General features: G+C 56.7%; 1 protein-coding gene across 5 annotated transcripts in view; it reads right to left on the bottom strand.

The window, feature by feature from the left end:
- CFAP74 (cilia and flagella associated protein 74) overlaps window positions 1-22,583 on the bottom strand; it is a 66,119-nt gene that overhangs the window by 21,089 nt on the left and 22,447 nt on the right. For 4 of the 5 annotated variants that reach the window (XR_009258491.1, XM_058719404.1, XM_058719407.1 and 1 more), the window contains exons 8-18: window positions 22,191-22,301; window positions 21,441-21,543; window positions 20,442-20,599; window positions 19,044-19,248; window positions 17,499-17,660; window positions 16,843-17,016; window positions 16,228-16,346; window positions 13,739-13,805; window positions 13,277-13,366; window positions 5,391-5,555; window positions 4,059-4,221 (exon numbers count right to left, since the gene is read on the bottom strand). Coding sequence is in view for 4 of the 5 variants with exons in the window: in XM_058719404.1 (XP_058575387.1) it covers window positions 4,059-4,221; window positions 5,391-5,555; window positions 13,277-13,366; window positions 13,739-13,805; window positions 16,228-16,346; window positions 16,843-17,016; window positions 17,499-17,660; window positions 19,044-19,248; window positions 20,442-20,599; window positions 21,441-21,543; window positions 22,191-22,301 (1,517 nt within the window). In the remaining variant the exon portion in view is untranslated. The remainder of the gene's footprint in view (window positions 1-4,058; window positions 4,222-5,390; window positions 5,556-13,276; window positions 13,367-13,738; window positions 13,806-16,227; window positions 16,347-16,842; window positions 17,017-17,498; window positions 17,661-19,043; window positions 19,249-20,441; window positions 20,600-21,440; window positions 21,544-22,190; window positions 22,302-22,583) is intronic. The other variant, XM_058719406.1, reaches the window with a different exon arrangement.

The following is a 22,583-nucleotide window of genomic DNA, read 5'->3' as shown; positions in this document are numbered from 1 at the left end:
TTATAGATTTTAGATACGAACCTTTTATTGGGTATGTCATTTGCAAATATCTTCTCCCACTTGGTAGGTTTAGGTTTTTTAGTTTTGTTGCTGATTTCCTTTGCTGTACGGAAGCTGTTTATTTTGATCAAGTCCCAGTAGTTTATTTTTGCTTTTGTTTCCCTTGCCTCGGGAGACATCGCTAGAAAGATGTTGCTATGATCCGTGTCAGAGAAATGACTGCCTGTGCTCCGTTCTAGGATTTTTGTGGTTTTGGGTCTCACATTTAGGCCTTTCATCCATTTTGAATTTATTTTTGGGTCTGGCGTAAGAAAGTGGTCCAGTGTCATTCTTTTGCATGTCGCTGTCCAGTTTTCCCAGCACCGTTTGCTGAAGAGACTGTCTTTATTCCATTGGACATTCTTTCTTGCTTTGTCAAAGGTTAGCTGACCATATAGTTGTGGGTTTATTTTGTGGCATCCTATCCTATCCTATCCTATCCTATCCTATCCTATCCTATCCTATCCTATCCTATCCTATCCATCAAAGCACCTATCCATCATTGTGCCAGCGCCATACCGTTGTAATTACTACCACTTTGTAATGTAACTTGAAGTCCAGAATTGTGAGGCATCCAGTTTGGTTTTCTTTTTCAAGATTGCTTCAGTTACGCAGGGTCTTTTCCGGCTCTGCACAAATTTTAGAATCGCTTGTTCTAATTCTGTGCAAAATGCTATTGGCATTTTGCTGGAGGTTGCATTAAATCTGTGGTTTGCTTTGGGTAGTATAGACTTTTTTTAATAAATATTTTTAAAAATGTTTACTTATTATTTTTTTACAAAATTATTATTTTGAGACGGGGAGAGTGAGGGAGAGCGTGAGCAAGGGAGGGGCAGAGGGAAAGAGAGAGAGAATCCCGAGCAGACTCCATGCTGTCAGTGTAGAGCCCAACTCGGGGCCAGATCCCATGACTCTGGGATCATAACCTGAGCTGAAATCAAGAGTCAGATGCTTAACCGACTGAGCCACCCAGGCGCCCCCTGGGTAATTGAGACATTTTAACAGTATTTCTTCTTCCAACCCATGAGTGTGGAATGTCTTTCCCTGTGACATCTTGAGAAGTTCTTTCATCAATGTTTTGTTTTGGTGCAATTATAAATGGGATGGTTTTCTTAATTTCACGTTCTGCAACTTCATTATTGATGTATGGAAATGCAACAGATTTCTGTACCTTGAATTTGTATCCTGAATTTGTGCATCAGTTCTGGCAGTTTTCTGGTGGAGTCTTCAGGGTTTTCTATATAAAAGTATCATGTCATCTGCAAATAGTCAAATTTTTACTTCTTTATTGTTGATCTGGATGCCTTTTATTTCTTTTTATTGCTGTGCTAAATAACAGTGGTGAGAGTGGGCATCCTGTCTTGGTCTTGACCTTAGCGGGAAAGCTCTCAAGATTTTCCCCCACTGAGGATGATGTTGGTTGTGGATTTTTCATGTAAGGCCTTTATCATGTTGAAGTATGTTTCCTCTAAAGCTATTTGCAGAGGGTTTTTTTTTTTTTTAATATCACGAATGGATGTTGTACTTTGTCAAATGCTTTTTTCGTATCCATTGAAACCATCATATGGGTTTTATTCTCTTATTGCTGTGACATATCACATTGATTGTGAACACTGAACCACTGTTGCAACCCAGGAGTAGATCCCATTTGATTGTGGTGAATGATTCCTTTAATTAGTGTTGGATTTGGTTTGCTAGAGTTTTGTTGAGAATTTTTGCATCCGTGTTCTTCAGATACGTTGGCCAGTAGTTCTTTCCTTCAACGGTGTCTTTATCTGGTTTCGTATCAGGGTAATGCTGGCCTCATAGAATGGATTTGAGAGTTCTCCTTCCTTTTCTATTTTTTGGAGCAGTTTGAGAAGAACAGGTATTAACTCTTCTTTAAATGTTTGGTAGAGTTCATCCGTGAAGCCATCTGGTCCTGGACTTTTGTTCATTGGGTGTTTTCTGATTACTGACTCAATTTCTTTGCTGGTAATTGGAGTGTTGACATTTTTTGTTTTTTCCTGCTTCAGTTTTAGTAGTTTGTGTGTTTCTAATAATTTATCCATTTCTTCTAGGTTGTCCAATTTTTTGGCTGTACGTTTTCATAATATTCTGTTATAATTGTATTTCTGTGCTGTTGGTGGTTATTTCTCCTCTCTCCTTTGTGATTTTATTTATTTGGGTCCCCGCCGCCCCACCCCTGCTCTTTGGTGAGTCTGGCTAGAGGTTTCTTAATTTTGTTCATCTTTCTAAAGAGCCAGCTTCTGGTTTCCTTGATCTGTTCTATTGTTTTTTAAGTTTCTAGAACATTTGTTTCTGCTCTAACCTTTATTATTTGCTTCCTTCTGCTGGGTTTGAGTTTTGTCTATTCTTCTTCTCCTGGTTCCTTTAGCTATAAGGTTAGGTTGTTTGAGACTTTTCTAGATTCTGGAGGTCGGCCTGTGTTGCTATAAACCTCCCTCTTAGAGCCGCTTTTGCTGCATTCCAAAGCAGGTTGTAATTTTTAAAACATGAATCATGTCTTTGATGTCACTTCTAAAAGATCTCTGACCAACACGTGATTACACAGATTTTCTCCTATGTTTTGTTTTTGTAGGCTTATGGTTTCAGGTCTTACATTTAGGTCTATGATTTATTTTGAGCAATTTTTGTTTATAGCATGAGAACTGGATGGAGGTTAACTTTTTCCACATATGTTTATCTAACTGTTAAGGTCTCACTTGTTGAAAAGACTATTTTTTCCTCCGAGCAATTACCTGTGCATCCCTAGTGAAGTCTGATTGGCCATGTTTGCGTGGGTCTGTGTTTGGACTCTGTTCTGTTCCACTGAGTCTCCGTGTCCCTCCCTTGGCCAGCACTACACTGTCTTCTCACTGTGGCTTCAGATGAATCTTGACATGATGTCGCCTGAGTCTTCCAACTTTGTTCTTTCTTGGAATTGTTTTGGAAATTTAAGGTCCTTGGGGTTTCCATACGAACTTGAGAACCAACTGTCGGTTTCCACAGACAGAGGCTGGTGGCAGCTGTGCTGGGTTGCTCGGTCCCACCACTGCTGGTGGGAGTCTGAACCGGCGCAAACACGTTGAAAACGAACTTAACGTTGGCGAAGAAGAGAGGCAGCAGGAGAGCAGCGGGTGCGCCTCGCAGACGCTCACGCGCAGGGAGCCGTGGTCCCGGGGATGCCGCCACACACCCTGAAGGCCCCACACGTGACGAGGGCCGGCGGGTCTGTGACTCGAGGTGTGCTCACGGGAGCAGGTGGCACGCAGCCGCGGAAACAGAAAGGACAGCTTACACAGCAGCGTCCACGACGGGCTGCCTGAGGCTCTGTTCCTACGAGGCTGGAACAGGAGGAATCCTGCCGTTTCTGGATGTGTGCCGAATGAAACTGTTCAGGGGGGCAGGGAGGTGATGGAAACCATCCCGACGGTAGTTGCTGGTGCAGAAGGGGGCGAGTCGGGGCGAGGCCAGGCCTGTGGGCAGTGCTCTTCCTCCTCCAGTTCACCGGCCCGGGGCTGGGGGGAGTGGTGCCTATTTCCCGGCTCTTCTGTGAACTGTCCTCACCTGTCATAGGCACTCCTGTACCAGCAGGGCTCGGGGTGGCCCTAGACAGCCCTGTGCCCCCATGACCCAGTCAGCAGAGCCTCCAGGCCTTCCCACCCCCCCTCCACCCAGCTGCTACACCCCTGGAGCAGGACTCCTCAACTGTCCCAACAAGGACCCCCAAGAGCCACAAGGAAGGCAAGCCTGCTGTGGCTGACCTGGGGGTCCAAGGCTGGGATTTCCTTTAAACGTTACGTTAGCTTAACTATGACTACAAATGTCAATCCACTCCATAAGCAGTGTTTATTTGAACACGAACACACACGCACACACACACTCACACACTCTAATACACTGTTGTTTAACATCGAAGCCCTAGAAGCACCCCACACAGTCCAGCCCTCTGGCGCGTGGGCTCCTCACAGCCTCCCAGGAGGCCGGCAGGTGCTCGATGTGCTTCCGTAACGCGGTTCACCCCCACCCCTGCTCACCTGCAGGGCGCCCCTCCTCCTGCTTCTTGCCGTCCAGCTTCCCAGACTCCTTCTGGCTTGTCACGTCTACGGGAGGGGACTCATTGCCCTCAATCTTTTGCCCAGAAAAGCTGGTGGTGATTTTATCGTAAATACCTTTATCTTCATATGTGAACAGACTGCTCTAAAAAGAGAACATGAGACTTTTACTGGCAGTTTCCTGCTTGCCTTTCCCACTCAACTGCCCAGACCCCCGTTGTCGGGGGGCCACGTGGAAAGCCCAACCGTGATCCCCTCGCCAGCTCCCACTCTGTCCCGAGCCAGGCACCCAGATGACAGCAGGGCCTCCTTGCCCAGGGGCCCAGGGCCGGCCCCCGCCTCTCTTGTCTCTAGCCCAGGCTGGCTGGCTCCTCCTTGCTCACCGTGGACACCAACACCCAGTCGTGAATTCTGCCGTGTGCCGGGCTCTGGCACGTGGCTCGCCGCACTGTGTGCCCTCCTCCCTTGGGAGGCCTGGCTCCTCCACCGGCGTGTGGCTGGGGACCCGGGCTCCAGCTCCACACTCTCCTGGCTTCAGCTCCGACGCCTTCGGGCCTGAGAGCTGGCCTGGACTGCACCCCCACCCCACCCACCACCCCTTTGCCCTGCTCTGGGTTCACACCCCCAGCCCCTCGCACCTCTGCCCCCACCCCATCGGTCCTGTCCCTCCTCAGGGGAGACACCTCCAGGGTCTTTCCTGAGACCCCTTAACGAGTGGACCCAACTGCAAAGCAGCTCAGGGCTTCCTGTGGGAAGTTTCTCTCACCCTTCCTCACCCCTACACCCCTGAAAGACCTCCCAGCGTCCCCTGGCTGTGACAGAAGTTGCCTCCACAGATGGGGTCCCACCTATGCCCCTCAGGCTATTTCCATTCACTTAGGAGCATGTCTGCACAGCCTTCCCAGGAGAAGACCGCGACTCACCTCGCCCCTTTGGAAAGGTCCTCCTGGCTGCCCGCCCCGTGCTGGGACCTGACAGGTGCGTCAGGAGAAAGGTGGACCCTTGTGGCTCTCAGGCTTGGGGCTCCTGGCCACCGCCCTGTCAGTCACCGCACCCTCAAGAAGGGTCAGTGTCCCGTTGCCACGGCACCTGCCAGGTGGCTCCAGGTGTCCTCCTTACGGAGACCAGTCTCTCCCACTTTGCCTGACGATGGCACCCCCGTTCCCCCTTCTCCTCCAGCCCTGCGCTGACAGACTCCTCCCCCTCACCACCAGCTCTACGCTGCCGGGGCTGTGTCGTGGGCGGGGGCGGCATCACACCGTGCCCCTGGCTGAGTAGCCATGGCTACTGATCGGAAGCGGGCCACACACTCACTGTTTTCGCGACCGACTGGGAGATGTCCATCTCACAGGACTCTGATGCCCGAAGAAACTTGAACTTGGTGCCCAGACCTCCGATGTTGGTCAGCGTGACGATCCGGGAGGCGGTCTCACCCACCACGTAGCTGCCAAAGTCGATGAGCTCCTTGTCAAGAGACAGCTGCCAAGAGAGCCAGGGATGAGCCAGGGTGGCCGCCGAGTCTGCGGCCAGCTCTCCTCTCCCACCTGTGGCCCTGCGGCCCTGGGGACTCGGGCTCAGGGTCGGGGTCAGCATCTGGCTCCAGGCGGGGCCTCTACACACCCCAGGAACAGGGTCCGCGTCCTAGAAATCATAGGCTTGAAGCGTGACAATTTGGGAGCTCCTGAGTCCAAATTTTGAACAGTCAAGTCAGCTAAGAAGCAACGAGCTATTAAGCCCTGGAAAGACGGAGGAACCTCAAATGCACATTACTAGGAACCTGAAAAGGGCATACGGCATGATTCCAACTGTGTGGCATTCTGGAAAAGGCAAAATTCAGGACACAGTAGGGAGAGCAGTGGATGCCAGCGGTTTGTGGGGAGGGAGGGATGAACAGGCGGAGCACAGAGGATCTGGGGGGGCGGTCAAAGTACTCCGTGTGACCCAGTGGTGACCGCACGTCATTACAGCTTTGCCCAAACCACAGAGCACAGCAGCGAGCGACCCTTTGTAGACCAGGCACCCTGGGAGACCATGCCGTGTCCCTGTCCTTTGTCTGTGGCCACAGACGGCCCCTCGGAGGGGAGGACGACGGTGGGGACAACTGTGTGTGGGCGCAGGGGCACGATCTGACTCGGTCAGTTTGATGAAGCGCCTGATGACAGAGAGTCGGGAAAGGTGTGAGCTGAGCAGCTCCGGGGGAGAGTGGGGTCTGTGGGCTGAAGGCGACCGGGGCGCGGGCAGCAGGTGCAGGAGCCCCGCCCCCGCTATCGGACGGGAGCTCACAGGTAGGCAAGGGCAGAGGCTGGTCCGGTCGGTGCAGGTGGAAGGGCCGACGTGCCAGCAGCGGGCACACCTGTGCACGCACCACTTTCTCATGCCCTGTCTGGAACGAGGAACTGGGCTGCTGGAGGTCTCCCTCCAGGGCTGGCACAGGAGATGGGCACGTGAGCCCTGGGCGTTGTCTGGCAAGAACGGAAGTCCTCAACGAGAAATGCTCCGAGCACAGCGTAACCGTGAGCCTGAGGGACAGGGAGGCGAAGCTGCTCCCACGGTGCGGACGGGAAAAGCGTGAGCAGCGACAGAAAGCTGTATTTGGTTCTGGTCCAGAGAGTGAAGTAAATCAACGATTTTATGGATTAATGAACGAGGAAGAGATCAGTGTCCCTCACAGAAGAGTTCCAAGCGGTTCACCGGGACGTCCAGTCCTCCCGGCCCCGGGCCTCCCACGGAGCGCGGTTTGGCGGGAGGACGGCAGAGAAGCGTCACAGTGAGAAGTCAGGCGGTGAAGGCCACGTCACAGCGCAAGGCTGGGTGGCAGTGCGCGCCCTTGACGGGATTCGGCCAGAACCACCGCGGCGGCCTTCCGGAAACCCGCCACCCCAGTCTACTCATGAGATAAACTCTGGACAAATCCCAGCGGGGGACATTCTACACAGCAACTGCCTGGCACCCTCCCAAACCGTCAGGTCATCAACAAAGAGAAGTCCCAGAAACTGTCACAGCCGCAAAGACCCTACGGCAAAACAGCAGCATAAGGAACGTGCCACGTTCCTGGGGTGTGACGCCAGCACAGAAATTGGACGTGAGGTAAAATCTAAGGGAATTTGAATATCGTGTCTTCTCCAGCTAATAATCATCATAATGCGTCAACATTGGTTAATAATTTAATAAACATACTACACTAACATAAGATGTTTCTGGGGCAACCTGGGTGGGGAGTCAGCCAGAATTGCATGTTTTGTGTTAACGCCAAAACCATTCTAGAAAATAAAGTCATTTCAAAACGAGCTGAACTACCACACCCCTCGCTGTGGGGCTGAGTGGACACAGTAAGGCTCAGAGGGTCTGGGGACGAGGCTGCCGTCCCTGTGAGATCAATGTGGTGCAGGCACATCCCCCAGGGCACACCTCCCCCCACCCTCGTGGGCATGGGCATCTTGGCCATCTGGGCGCTGGCTAAGAAGGTCGTGTGCAGCCTGCCACCCCAGGCAGCTTTTCTGGCCGCCAGTTTTTGGAGACCCAGGGGCCCCACTCTGCTCTCTGCCCCCGCGGGACCAGAGGCGGCAGACAGACAAGAGCTTCCCACAGACCAGACACAGAGCAGTCTGTGCGCATACGTGGGTGTGCACGTGTGTGCACGGGTGTGCGTCTGCATGTGGATGTGTGAGCGCGCGTGCGTGTGTATGGAGTAGGTGGCAGGTGACCCGTCTCCTGGTTACAGGTCACCAGACTTCCAGGAGCCACATCTACACAGGATGGGAGGGTGGCCGCTCCCACAGCTGCAGGCAGGGCCTGGGCAGAGGCCGGTGTGTTCTGAGCATGGGGGTGACAGGTGATGACACGCGACTGCGTGGCTAGGGGGCAACACTGCGGGGCATTTTCCCTTTTTCCTGTGCACGATGGAGCCCTGAACGTCAGCGGGACACAGAGCCGCCCTGGGAAGACTCTACTGCCCAGCCTACCTTGCGGCCAGGGCTCACCACGCGACGGTCACTTCCGGCTGGTGCAGGGGACCTGACAGGAGGGATGGTGGCTTGGAAGCCATTTGTGGAGGGTGGCAGGGCGGCGCAGCCCAGACCCTCGCATCGGAGGCAGAGATGAGTCCTTGCTTAGGGCGCCTTTGTCGCGGCAGCTCCACCTGATGGTTCGGTGGAGGCCAGAGGCACTCCGACCCGAGCTGGGTGTGTGACTGGAGGGCGCTGGCCTCGTGTGCGCTCAGCGAAGGGCCGGGCCAGCAGGTGAGTACCCTCCGGGCCTGCCCAGAAAGGAGCCCGAGGCCACACCACGCAGGGAGCACCACGCTGGGTCCTATGCGTGAAGCCTGACTCCGGCACGCACGTGCTCCTTCTGGGGGCCTGTCCCCAGCGAGCCCTGCTGCCTGGGCCACTGCGAGAAGGGGGTACACACGCGGCAAGGGGCGCGGGAGGCCACAGCAGACGTCGGCTCTCCACGGCCTCAGCGAGGCCCGGCAGCCCCCGGCAGGGCTGCCACCATCCGGGCCACGGTACTCGGGCCGTGTGTGAACCCAGGCAGGGCCCAGGGCTGCCACGGCCACGGCGGAGCGACCTGAGCGCTGAGAACGGAGACCATACGATCGGAACATGCAGAGCACACAACACCCACGAATCCACAAGAAAACAGGAAAAAGAGAAGCTAACCGGCCGTTGGGAATGATAATTGTTCCAACCCCTCCTTACTCGGAGCACTAGTGAAGGAGGGAGAACATGAGAAGCAACAGCTTCCTGCAGAAAACAACATCAGCGGCCTTCCCTCTGGAGCCCCGGGCGGAGGAAGCACAGCTGTCACCGAAGACCTGTCCCCCACCCGGAGGAAGGGGCTGCAGGGGGCAGCCCTGCTCTGTGGGGAGGTGGCAATCCCTGCCGTGCCCGGGTACAAGGCACAGTGATCTGCTGCTGTGTCGCTGGGAGAGCCGTCACCAGGAGACCTGTCACCCAGAACTCTGTCACCTGGAGGTCCATCACCGGGAGATCTGTCACCAGGAGACTAGTCTTGGCGGCAGCACCAGCGCAGGTGGGAAGAAAGACTCAGGGACTTGAAGACAGGACAACGGGGGTGTCGAGTCTGAAGGAAAGCGAGTAGGGCCTACGGGACCGCGGGTGGACCAGTGTCCCATCACAGGGGGCCCAGGAGCAGAAAAGGAGGAATCTGGCCCAAAATTCCCAAGGGGATATGAACATCAAAGAAGCTCTATGAACTCCCAGTAAGATGGACCCGAAGAGACCCACACCGAGACGCGTCATAATCAAACTGCTGCGAGACAGAGAGACTCCCGAGGGCCGCAGGGGAGATGTGACCCAGCACACGAGGCCTCGGCGAGATTTCAGGGGCTTCGGAGGCCAGAGGGCAGTGGGTCGGTGTACACAAAGGGCCAAAAGGAAAAAGCGTCAACCAAAAATCCTTCTCCAGCAAAACTGTCCTTCAAAAGTGAGGGAGAAACCACGACATTCCCAGACGAACAGCCCCGTGGGCACTCAGCCCTGCAGGAGACGCTCCTGCACAAGAGACAGTCGCTCGAAGCATTAAGGGGAAATACAGCCCCATCGAAGCGAGCACACAGGCAGTATAGAAGCTAGAGCTCTCGTAACGATGGTCTGTAACCGCGCCGTGTGTTTTCTCCATGACTTCACAGTCTAATACTTTCTTTTTTTTTTTTTATTTATTTTTGGGACAGAGAGAGACAGAGCATGAACGGGGGAGGGGCAGAGAGAGAGGGAGACACAGAATCGGAAACAGGCTCCAGGCTCCGAGCCATCAGCCCAGAGCCTGATGCGGGGCTCGAACTCACGGACTGCGAGATCGTGACCTGGCTGAAGTCGGACGCTTAACCGACTGCGCCACCCAGGCGCCCCTAATACTTTCTTTTTTAAAGCAGGTATTAGTCTAAAAGCTAATGTTATCATCACTTTGGTTTGTAACCCCACGTTTTGTTTTAAGAGACTAACGCATTTAAGACGTTATTAGTTTGTGGTCTTGGACACACGGTCACAAAGATGCGATTCTGTGACATTAACAGCCGAAGGGGGTGGGGACCGAGCTGTAAAGGAGCGGACGTCTCACAGGCTTCCGAATTTAAGCTGCTATAAATCCAAATCAGAATGCTTTAACTTCAGGACGTTAAACGTAATCCCTTGGTAACCACAAAGAAAATAGCTACAGCACAAACACAAAAGGAAATGAGAAAGGAACTTAAACATTTCGCTATAAAAAAATCAACTGAACACAAAAGAAGACAGCCGCACAGGAAACGAGGGACGCGTGCAAACACGGGGCAACGTGACGGAAGCAAGCTGGCCGAGGCTGCCGCGCGGATGGCTCCTGAGGACACGTGCTAAGCCACAGAAGCCCGCCACAAAGGACAAGTGCCACGTGATTCCACTTATGTAAGGCACTTGGAGCTTTCAAATCCCTGGAGACCAGGGTGGGGAGGAGGCGCCCGGGGGCGGAGAGGGCGGCACAGGACAGAGCTTGGGTTCCGGAAGGTGGGAGAGTTCCGGAAAGGATGGGGGCGGCGCCTGCCTGTCGTGAATGTACTTAATCTACTGGAGCGCGGACCCTCGCGCGGCCAAGACGGTGCACTCCGTGCCGCGTGTGTTTTGCCACAACGAAAGATGGAAGAGAAAAGGGAATGGCTTACAACAACACAGCAGTCACACGCCGGTGCCCGGCTGACAGAGCAGAAGACACGGGAGGCGGCTCGGGGCGGCTGGCGCGCGTGAACGTGGACCGGGAACGGGCGCTGGTTAGGAGTGCTCACGTTCCGGGCGAGAATTCCAGACCGCGGTCGCCCCTCATCCATTCCCTCCTTCGGCCCGCCTTCCCGTGCGGCCGGGACGGGCGGGGGGGGGGCTCCTCTGCTCCACTGACGCAGGGCGCTGCCACGCGACTTGCTTTAGTCTTTAGTCAGCGTTAGGACAGGGGACGAGAGTGGTGTGAAATGTGCTCGTGTGGCTGGCCTTCGTTGCCTGGGCGACGACCGTTCGTCCGCGAGAGGCTCCCGCCAGGAGGCCCCGTCACCTGCAGCCTGGAGCCAGCCGCCCAGCCGAGCCCGGCCTGGGTCGGCCAAACCACGGTCGCCGGCGTGTCTGTGGCCGTGAGACAGAACGCTTGTGGCTGCGATAAGCTGCTAGACGTAGGAGGTTTTGTTCTGCGGCATCGCCGCAGTCAGCGCTGACTTGCTCGCTCGGGAGAGGCGATGACGTGGCGGTTTCTGTAGCAGAACCTCCTTCTTCGAGATGCGTGTGGAAGTTTTGCGAGGGTGCGGTGTTGAGTGTTACGCTATTGCTGGTCTACTTGGAAGCGGGTCAGCAAGACAGACAGACAGACAGACGAGGCAAATGTGGTGAATGCCAACAGATGGGATCCAGGCAGCACACGGGCGTTCACTGTGCTGTGTTTCCTGCTTTTCCTTATGTTTGAAATTTTCTTAATCAAAAGAAGAATGGGTGGTGACTACACTTACCATAGCGAGCACCAGGTGACGGAGGCGTGGAATCACCCGTTGCGCGCCTGACACGAATGTGACACTGCGTGTCAACTCCACTCCAATAGTAAAAATTAAAAATTAATTCTAAAGTTTTAAAAAGAACCAGTTCTGCACTGCAAAGGCAAATAAGGCGAAAAGGCAACTTCTGGTACGGGAGAAGATATTTGCAACTCAAAATGTATAAAGAACTCACACAACTCAATAGCAAAACGCCAAGCAATTTGATTAAAACTGGGCAGAGAGGGGCACCTGGGCGGCTCAGTTGGTTGAGTGTCCGACCCCAGCTCAGGTCATGATTTCACAGCTTGTGAGTTTGAGCCCTGCGTCGGGCTGTGTGCTGACAGCTCAGAACTTGGGACCTGCTTCAGATTCTGTGTCCTTCTCTTGCTCTGCCTCTCCCCAGCTCATGCTTGGTTTCTCTCTCTCTCAAGAGAAAAAAATTTAAAGGGGTGCCTGGGTGGCTCAGTCGGCTAAGCATCCGACTTTGGCTCAGGTCATGATCTCGTGGTTCATGAGTTCGAGCCCCGCATCGGGTTCTGTGCTGACAGCTCAGAGCCTGGAGCCTGCTTCAGATTCTGTGTCTCCCTCTCTCTCTGCCCCTCCCCTGCTCATGCTCTGTCTCTCTCAAATATAAACATTAAAAAAAAAAAAACTGGGCAGAGGATCTGAATAGACATTTCTCCAAAGAAGACATCCAGATGGCTAACAGGTACATGGAAAGATGCTCAACATCATGGATCATCAGGGAAATACCACTCACAGCCACAAGGCGCCACCACCTCACACCTGTCAGGCTGGCTTCAATCAACAACACGGGAAACAACGGGTGTTGGGGAAGATGCGGAGACGGGGGGGGGGGGGGGGGGGGGGGGGGGGGTGGCGGACCGTGCACTGTTGCGGGGAGTGCACGCTGGTGCGGCCACTCGGGGGCAGTGTGGAGGCTCCTCCAAAGTTAAAACAGAGCTACCCTAGACCCAGCCATCACACCTCTGACAATACATCCAAAGGACATGAAACCACTAATGGGACCCCCACTGTCTGCACCTTCATATTCACAGCAACATTATTTACAATAACCAGCCAGTGAGGACAGCCTAAGTGTCTGTCAATGGACGAACGGAAGAAGGTGGGGCATACACACAGTGGAATTAAAAAAAAAAGGAAATCTTGCCATTTGTAATAGCACCGATGGACCTTGAGGGCACTGCGCTAGGTGAGATAAGCCAGACAGAGAAAGACAAATTCTGTGTGGCTTCACGCAGGTGTGGAATCAAGCCCATAAACACAGAGAGCAGAGTGGTGGTTGAGGAGGCAGGGGGGCGGTTGAGATGGGGAAAGGGGGTCAAAGGGTACAAACTTGAGTTATCGGTTCTGGGGGCGTAACGTACAGCCTGGTGACCACGTTTTAAAAGAGAAATCGAGGGGATACCCCAGAGCTGCCGAGGAGACCAGCATCTCCTGAGATGGGCCCGAGGGTCTCTTGCGACCTGGGCTCCGCACAGCACGGGATTTACCCCACCCCCTGCCCCGGCATCCCGCTTTCCAGCGTCAATGTGAGCGTTTACCTCCCCAGAACGGCCTGGGTGCTCCGATCCACCCCCGGGTCGGCCCCAGCCTGACCTGAGCTGTTCGGACCTGGGCCCAGACCCAGGATGCACGGAGCAGCCCCACCCAGCTCAGGTGTCCCTGAACCTACCATACACTTCTTCGTGGAACACTTCAGTGGAACAGAAAATCCACCCGTCTGAGCCAGAAATGAGATGCTTCCTTCCAGATCCTTGTTTATCTAAAAAATAAAACACCCAAGCACCATAACATTTGTAACTTTGCTCAGGGACACGGGCTGTGTCTCTACAACCACGGGCTGGGCCTGGGCCCGTCCGACCACTCTAACACACCCCACTTAGACCCAAGAGCACCTACAGACCTGCCTGCTGGCTATGAACCCTCAGCGCAGGCCCCTAATTGTGACCAATGCCAGGTGCGTGCCGCCTGTGCCTGGGGATAAAGCGGCACAGGGGCGTGTGTGACCCCTGCTGAGGCTCTCGCGTCCTTCCCCCATCATCTGTGTCTGCAGAGACCCCGTTCTACCCACCACCCACTCACGACAGGTGAGAAAAATCCCTGCGCATCATCTGCTTTTGGAACAGACGCTCACCATGGGCTTGAAGGTGACAAGGACTTCGCAGGACATCCCGGCTGACATGGGACCAGGGGGGTCAAAGCTGTAGGCACAACAATCCATGGGGCTCGTCATCAGATTGACGGGGGAGGCGCTGTTGGAACTTCCCAACAGCCAGGGCCCCGAGCAGGCACCGAGTGGGCCTTCTGGAGCCCTCCCCGCCCATCCTGGGTGCTGTGCCCCAGTGCCCAGGCTCCAGGAGACACTCGAATAACATCTGAATGTGTGCGGAGTGAGTAAAGGGGCGAGTGAGGCGCGTCCCCAGAGGGAACGGATGCCAGGGGCCAAGCGGCAGCCGCGGTTCCCTGGGGACATGCGGTGTCACGTCTGGAAGCAAGGGCCTCGTGTTTTAACACTAGCGTGAGGGCTGGGAGCCAGCTGGGAGCTAGCACGGACCCTGCACACAGCTGGCACCCTCTGAACCCCACTTTCAGTGAAGGAGCCAGGCAAAGAGCCCCCGCTTCACAGGGAGACTCAAAGGCAGTCGGTCTGTCTTGGTCTGGATCCTGGGTGAGGAAAAGCAGCTTCCAGAGAATTGCTGGCGTGAGGTGTGTTTTCACAAGGTTGAATTTTACCTAAGGTGCTTGGATTAGAAATACGCAAGCTAAAAATTTAATGTAATTGCTTTCCCCTGCCTGGTAATGACCCCACATACCAGGCAGAAGAAATCCAAAACTTCTCCAGGGGGAAGGGAAGCTTTTGGATAGTATATCACAGAGACTCCAGGGGACGGAGCCCCCCTGGTGAGAAGAGGGGGATCCCAGGTTGGAAAGGACGCGTGTAAGCCAGCCACAAGTCCTGGACGGCAGGGCCCAAGTCCAAGAGCCTCAGATAAGAGAATGGTTGAACGGAGACTTCCAAAGATGCCAGGTTAGAATTATCAGAGGTGGTGGGGCGCCTGGGGGCTCAGTGGGTTGAGCGTCCGACTTCGGCTCAGGTCACGATCTCGCGGTCCGTGGGTTCGAGCCCCTGTGTCGGGCTCTCTGCTGACGGCTCGGAGCCTGGAGCCCGCTTCGGATTCTGTCTCCCTGTCTCTCTGCCCCTCCCCTGCTCACACTGTCTCTCAAAAATAAATGTAAAAAAAGTTAAAGACAAACAAAGTATGAAAGATGGAAATAGAGAATCACAGAGGTGACAAAGGAAGAAGACAGTGTCCGGTGGCTGCTGACCTGAGGCAGAGTGCAGGCCTCCAGAAACAAGAAGTATGGCCACTGAAATACGCGGCTCTTGGAGACACAAAGAGAGAAGGGCCAGTGGGGTGTTGGATTCGAGAAAATACTGCAGCACACACACTTCAGGGGTGGAGGACAGGGTGGGGCTGAGAAACGTGTAGGCTTTTTCGGAGGTCTGAATCCTCAGTGAGCCCTAAGCCCGTCTAAGCAGATCAACCCGCACTTGACACACCGCGGAGGCGCTGCCGGACCTCAGGGACAAGGGAGCCTGAAGGCAACCACACGGGAAGCCAGACAACGACCCAGGGCTGGGCCTTCCCAGCAGCAGCCACAGAAGCCAGCAGAGCGAGGGTGAGAAACTCCATGGTGGGGGTGTTGGGGGGGAGACAGCCACCAATCAGACCCCAGCCCGGTCCTGGGGAGGAGTGCTTCAGGGCGCCGGGGGGCTGATACCGCGAGTCTGGGCCCCAAGTCCCCCAGAGACCCGCAGATCAACATGAAAAACTAGCAGACCACAAGTAAATCCTGTGCCTCCAGCACGAATGCAGGACAGAATAAGTTAGCGATACACAGGAATGTCTGGCCACGCTCTGCCCACACGCGCCTTTGCAGGTAAGCTGGCGGAAAGAGAGAAGGGGGAACAGAGATCCCACGTCTGAGCCACAAGCAGCCCCCGGAAGAGAACAGTGTGTCCCATGGTCAGCGAGTGCGGATCACAGGGAGAGGCCGTGGGGACGGGCGGTGGGGAGCCATCCTGGGCCATCTCGGGCCTGCAGACCCATCTATACAAAAAAGCTGGCAGAACCAGAAGAAACCTTCTTAAAACCAAAGGCAAAATGCTACGGAGCAGGAGAGAAGAGAGACACTACAGCAGACACGGCGAGAGACACAAGAACGTGAGAAAAATGAGGAAAACTTAAGGCGGGACATGAGCAAGCGTTAAAGGGGCCAGGAAGAAAACGGTAGACGGGGCCGCCTCTCAAGCACCAGCGGGGCTTCAAAGAAGGAAAACAGAAACGTGGCTACACGGGGGACACGCACACAGTGGGAGGGGACAGTCCTGAAGCAGGACGGCTCGAACCTTCACCCAGAGAAGGCCCAACAACCGCCAGGGACGTCTCACCCAGAGGGGTGGGCACCGAAACACTGACCCGGAAGGAGAGTCATCACGCACACCTAGGCTGGCCTCGGGCCGCGTCAGCACAAGAAGACGGAGCGGCCACCAGAGCGAGCGCCAGGCGGGCGTGAAGGCCGAGAACAGCGCACCCGCACCCGCGCCCCGCCGGCTCTCACTCGACGTGGACGAAGTCCCTGAGGTGCTCCTCCACGCCCACCAGCTTGCAGTGGTTGATGGTGTAGGTGGCGTTTATCAGCGTGATCTTCTTCTTGTACACTTTGCCGACGTCGAAGTCCTGGAAAAGTCAGAGGAGTCCTTCGAAGCCGTCGGGGGGGAAGGCGCTGTGTGAGCGCCCGGCGGCCTCTCCTTGTGTGCCCCCCGACGGCCAGCGTGTGACCACACGAGGAAGGTCTCGGTGAGGAGTGGAGGAGCGTCCTGATAGGAGACCAGGAACAAGTCCCAGGGTTTCCTGACTCAGGAAGCGCTCCCCTAGGGACGCATGGAGAGTAGGGACAGCGGGGGCAGGAAACGGCTTCCTGGAGACCTCGGACGGTGTGGGCTCTGGGGCCGGCACCCCACTCCGTCTGAAGGACTAGGGCCCGTGTGGCATCCCAGGAGCCCGCCAGCCTCCTCCCCTGGAGAGTCTGGCGGCTGTGACTACGTGCGAGGACCGACCTCCTCACCGTCCCTTTCCAGGGAGGCTGTCCCCCGGGCCGGGTCCCCTTCTGGGGCTGGCGTCTGACCCCTCACAACACTCTCAGCACCAGGCCAGTTGAGTAGCCCCTCCTCACCTTGAAGTGGATGAGCTTGGGTTTGCTATTGAAGGGGCGACCTTTGAACTCGTGCCCGGATGCCACCTGCCTGTGGGTCACCCTGCTGCGCAGCTGCTCCATGGTGCGCGCCAGGATGTCCTTGTCCATCTTTGTCCCGCCCACGGGCTTCCTGTCCACCTCCTCTTTGGGCACCTGGGTTTCCACAGAAACAGCGTCGCGCTCGAGGGCAAGCCCGGGCCCAGCGAGGCGATCCGCTCCAGGTGGCCTAGGGCAGCCGGGGGCCGCAGAAGTTAGTGGCACAGCGTCAGGGCCCAGAGCGGCCGGGGCAGGGGCAGCGCGACCGCCCGGCAGGCCACTTAGAGAGCCCTGGCCTGAGCGAGGCTGGCGGTCCTCACTTCAGAGGAAAAAGAAAGAGGGACGAGCAGGCACGTCCAGGATCCCGTTGGATTTGTGGGAAGTGACGGCAGAGGCGGGGGGTTTCTAGATTTTTCAATTAGGCCAAGAGAAAGGTTTGAAATGTTTAACCGGAGCCATGTTTTCTCAGGCAGCACAAATAAAGGTGCCTCCCTGAGGGACATGGTGGGGAAGGGGCTCTGTCTGCGGCCTTGACTCCAGGTTAGCCGGCGTCGGGGCTGCTATCCAACTTCTCGGAATTGAGGGCAGGAAGCGCTTACCTGGTTCGGCTTATAGTCTTCCTTCCAGAGCCCGGGGATCTCCGGCTCGGCCAGCGTGTCATGTTCCCAGGTGATGTTCCCCGAGTCCCCCTGGACGGACTCATAGGAGATGGCTTCCAGTAACTGAGAGGCTCTGGGGGGTGAGACCGCTCCGCTGTCCTGCTGTTGGGGAGAGAAATTCATAGCTAATCACAGAAGACAAGGGACTCTACAGATCAGCGACAGAAGAACATAGCCGCCATCACAAGACCCTCGGGCACATGGCTCCGGACAACCTGGCTCTTCTATGGGTTCTTTTCCTCTTTACCTGGAGACTAGAACACGGTCTGTTTTGTAACCCTTTCCCATTTCCAATATAAGTAACTTCAGACACATCATTACGTATTTTTCTCCAATACTCACAAAAGAGTCCACAGAACATGGATTTACGGGCCTACTACAATCTCCTTCACCATCCTCAGTTTCGTGTTATTTCTAATTTTTGCTTATATAAACCACGCCCTGGAAAAGCCTTCCCTCCGGAGGACACTGGTTCTGGGACTGGGCTTCAGAGGGGACGGCGTGGGGCCTCCCTCTAGGGAGCATCAGCCGTAGACGGAGGGGGATGTGGCTGCAATGCGTGGAGAGCTCCCAGGGAAGCAGACCGGGTGCTGACACGGAGAAACACAGGACACCTAGTGTGGACGGCAGGGCAGGCGGCTGGGCGGGCCAGGGAGGAGGTGGCAGGGGTGACGGCCCAGAGGGGTAGACTCCACAGTGGCGGGCAGGGACCGGGCAGAGACCGAAAACGCGCCTGGGAACAGAGTGAAGAGCCCGCAGAGGCCCAGGGGAGCCGGCGACCCGCACCTTCAGGTTTCGAGGTGCACGGGGCAGGAGTGGGAGTGCTGAACTGGGCTCAGGAGGGGTCCTGATGTCCCTGCCCCTCACTCCTGGAGACGGGTATGGGTCACCAGCCCCGGGGGTGGGGTGGGGGTGCTGGCCTGGAGCCGGCCCTCAGGAGGATGACGCACGATTGGCGAGGGAGTACAGGACGTGGAAGCGGCTGGTCTCTGGGGGGTGTTGAGAGCATCTGGTGCCAGGGTGGTGACAGGCATGTGCACAGAGAGCCCCGTGGCCCGGGACTGGCCTGTGCTCACTGCCTGTCTTTTTGTCTAGGGACAGGTAAGGCGGCCTGAGCCACTCTTGTTGCAGAGGACGCTACGGGCTTCCGCACCTGCAGTGGAGTCCGCAGAGGCGGATCCTGTGGCGGATGAGCCACCAGAGACCTGGGTCTCGGCCCCTCGTACCTGCGCCGTCACCTGGGAGAGGACAGCTCCCAGGTGGACGCCGTGTGGCCCGCCATCTTGCGTGCCGCGTAGAGGAGCCGTGGGGAGGCCCGAGCGCGTCCCCCCCGCGGGGCCCCCGGGGAGCAGGGAGGCCGGAAGACAGCCTGGTGCAGGCCACACGGTTTCGGCTGAGGGATCTCAGCCGGGGATGGTCACGCAATGTCTCGAGGCCCAACCACATCCCCGGGGACTTGTGACCAGACAGGGGCCTCTGGCTCACCAGCAGGTTGCGGGGAAGGGCCACCGTGCCCCTGTCCTCGCAGACGTCCGAGATGTAGCCCCACGTCTCATCTCTCAGGGTCAGCCGGCCCGTGGCTTTGGTGGGAAGAGACTGCCTCTTCCTCCTGGTTTCTTCCACAGCCTCTTCTTTCAGAATCCGACCTATGATCTCCTGCTTTCTGAGCTTCTGCTGCTCCTCGAAGGCGCTGTGGGAAGACGCCGTGTGGAACCAGGGGAGGTGAGTTGCGAGCTGCCTTTGGGGCCCCTCCCTCAGGAGGTGCCGCCCCGCTGGGCTCAGGGCTGCCGGGAGCTGATTCTGGCCGGGCCCCCTGGCTCCCAAGGGAGCAGACAGATGAGGCCCAGGAAGGCTGCCAGGCCGGAGACCCGGGCCTTGAAATTCCTGCCCCGCCGGGGCCCCACAGCAAACCTGACCCCACAGGACGTGCCTTTTACTCCAGGTTTCCAGGCTGGCAGCCGGGCACTCCAGCAAGGCACAAACCACGGCCTCACTAGGGCTCGAGGCCATTCACTCACGTGCTCATTCATTCCTTCACTCATTCATTTCTTCACTCATTCCAACTCTGTCCCTGGCTCTTCCTACGTGCCCGGCCTGAGCCAGACGAAGGCACGGGTGGAGCCGCCCCTGGGAGCCCCTAGCAGGATGACTGATGGCACAGCTCCTGTGGTGACAGCCAGAGCACTGTGACTCCCTGGCAGGAGATGCTGTCCCCAGGGAGAGGACCAGGAGGCCACACCCGGGTACGCACCAATCGTGCCTGTGAAGGGGGTGTGGTGGTGGTGGGGGGAGAAGGGATGTGCCCTTCAGGAGGTGGGCAGGACCAGAACGCGGACCTCTGGATCTCAGGAAGCCCACGCCTGCGGGGGGTGTGGGGGCGGGAGGCAGGACAGAGTGTGGCCTGGAGAGCTGTGTACTGGGACCTTGCAGGGCTGAGGGGGGTTCTCAGGGTGAATGACGAGGGTGCAGGGCATACTGAGAAGGCAGCACCGAGTGCCCTTTGGAGGAAATCGGAAAGCGAAGCCCATGAGGGTGTGAAGGGTGAGCCCAGACCCCCCACGGCCCCCCTACGGAGGGGCCTGGAGAGCCCGGAGACACAGAGAGTGAGCTGCGTCGGGGGCTTGGGGCAGCTCCTGAGAAACCAGGAAGCCAGCCCAGGAGCCTGAGGGGGGTCACACTAGAGGTGATGGGGGTCGAAAGGTCTGTGCTCTGAGGCCCACGGGAGGCCTCACCTGTTGGGGTCTGAGGAGCAGGGTGTGGAGGGAGGGCTGGAGCCCCCATCTGGGGAGAAGCCCAGGGAGGAAAGCAGCTTGGCTAATTGTGAGGGACAGGCCTCCCTCGGCCCAGGCGGGCACCTCCCCCAGGAAGCCACCTCGCACTCACCGGTTCTGGGCTTCCAGCTCCTGGCGCTGGCGTTGATGGAAAAGGTGTCTGAAAGCGTCCCCACCTTGGGCCAGAATCATCTCCTTCTGGGCCCGGGCCTTCTGCTCAGCCAGCTCTGCCTTGGCCTGGCCCCATGCTTGAAATTTCCGGAGTGTTTCCTTGGGAATAGAGAAAAGTGAGGGTATACCATTGGCACATGCACACGCATGTGCACACATGTGCACACACACACACACACACACACACATACACACGGCAGCTCTCTGTTGAGCCGGTGACGTTAACTCAGCCCTGAGATGCCGGAGCACAGGTTTGCAGAGCCCCACCCTTGCCTGGTCCCGCCCACCCACCAACCACCTGTCCTTAAAATCCTCAGGGGCTTCCCGCCCCCCGAGCTGGCTGTCGTCCACAGCACTGCAGGACTGGTGCCTCGCCTCTGCCCCCTTGCCATGCTGGGCTCCCCTCCAGGAGGCCTGCTCACTCTTGCCTCTGAGCCTTTGCAAATGCTATTCCCCTCTCCACTCTCCAGGCCTAACTGCCACACCCTTGGGCCCCAGGGGGATATCACTTCCTCCAACAGGACCCTGGACCCCCTCACATGGCCTCGCTGCGCCCCGGTCCCCCTGGAGACCTGCCATGGCTCCTCCCGTGGACCAGGCCCCAGGACGACAGGCCTGCGCTGATTTATTCCTGCTCGGTGGGGCACCTGGTTAGTGCCAGCACGGGCCCAGGGGCAACAGACCTGTGGGGGGAGGCTCTGTAACCCCCAGGAAGCGATTGAGTGGCGAGTCTGAGGACACGGGACTCCCGTCCCAAGGGGCAGGGAAGCCAGATGACAGGGCAGCGCAGGCTGAGGGGTCGAGGTGTGGACCCCCGCCTGGAAGGAAACACGCCTGCCTGGAGGGCTCCTGTAGGACTGCGTGGGGCCCCGAGCGTGTCAAGCTGTCCCTCCTGGAGTGCGATGTGCCCCGAGGGCAAGGGTGGACACAGGTCGCCTACCCTGTTGGCACTGATACTGTTCTTCAAAGCCAGCACGGCGTCCATGCGCCTCTTCATGTGCTCCCGGGACCCCATCTCCTTCTCCCTCTCCTGCTCGCGGATTCTGGAAGAAGGCACGTTTTTTATTTATTTTATTTTATTTTATTTATTTATTTTTTTTTTAATTTTTTTTTTCAACGTTTTTTATTTATTTTTGGGACAGAGAGAGACAGAGCATGAACGGGGGAGGGGCAGAGAGAGAGGGAGACACAGAATCGGAAACAGGCTCCAGGCTCCGAGCCATCAGCCCAGAGCCCGACGCGGGGCTCGAACTCACAGACCGCAAGATCGTGACCTGGCTGAAGTCGGACGCTTAACCGACTGCGCCACCCAGGCGCCCCGGCACGTTTTTTAACCACAGGTACCGGGGCACGTTGACTTGCGGTTACAGAACTGCACGGTGGTCACGTCTGTCAAGGAAATAATTAAACGTGACCACATTAAAGACACATGGAAAGCATTATGTTGAACGTCAATTTCTAGGGAACACTGCAACAGGCTTCTCTGGACAGGCCCCTGGCAACTCACCGCAGGTCCTTTTCTGAACACAAGCAGGAAGTCAGCTCGAAACTAAAAATCCAGCTTTATTATGTTCTGACAGTAGGGTAATGATTTAATAATAAAATCGGGGACAGTAAAACAAAAACAAGATTCTTGTATTTCTTAAATTTCTCCTCCAGGGTATCAATGGGGGGAGTCTGAGGACGCTACCTTCCCAGGGAAGCCTTCAGGAACTTCACCGCGATCTTGTGATTCTTCTTGGCATCTTCCACCAGCTTCTGGTGCCTGAGCCTGTGCTCCTTCTGCAGGTGCATGGCCTTCCTGCGGTGGCGGGGGACAGTGGGAACGGAAACTCATGGAGCACCGGCTCTTGAGGGAACAGGTGACCCTGAGAGCCAGGCCGGCGGCACCTGCGCCCAGGGCGAGAGCACTGCCGGTGTCCAGGGGCTTGGCTCCCATAGAAGCGGCAGGGAAAGCTGGCAACGGGCCGGATGGGGTGAGCAGGGGGAGGGGTGGGGAGGACCCCGGACCCCGGACGAGGACTGGGAGGGAAGGAGACGGGGACCGCACCAGGGGAGCGGGAGCGGGCCTGTGACGCACCTG

The sequence above is a fragment of the Neofelis nebulosa genome, chromosome 2 (assembly GCF_028018385.1).
Source record: "Neofelis nebulosa isolate mNeoNeb1 chromosome 2, mNeoNeb1.pri, whole genome shotgun sequence".
Lineage (NCBI taxonomy): Eukaryota > Metazoa > Chordata > Mammalia > Carnivora > Felidae > Neofelis > Neofelis nebulosa.
Note: the sequence above shows the minus strand (reverse complement) of the source record. Positions and strands in the feature narration are given on the sequence as shown.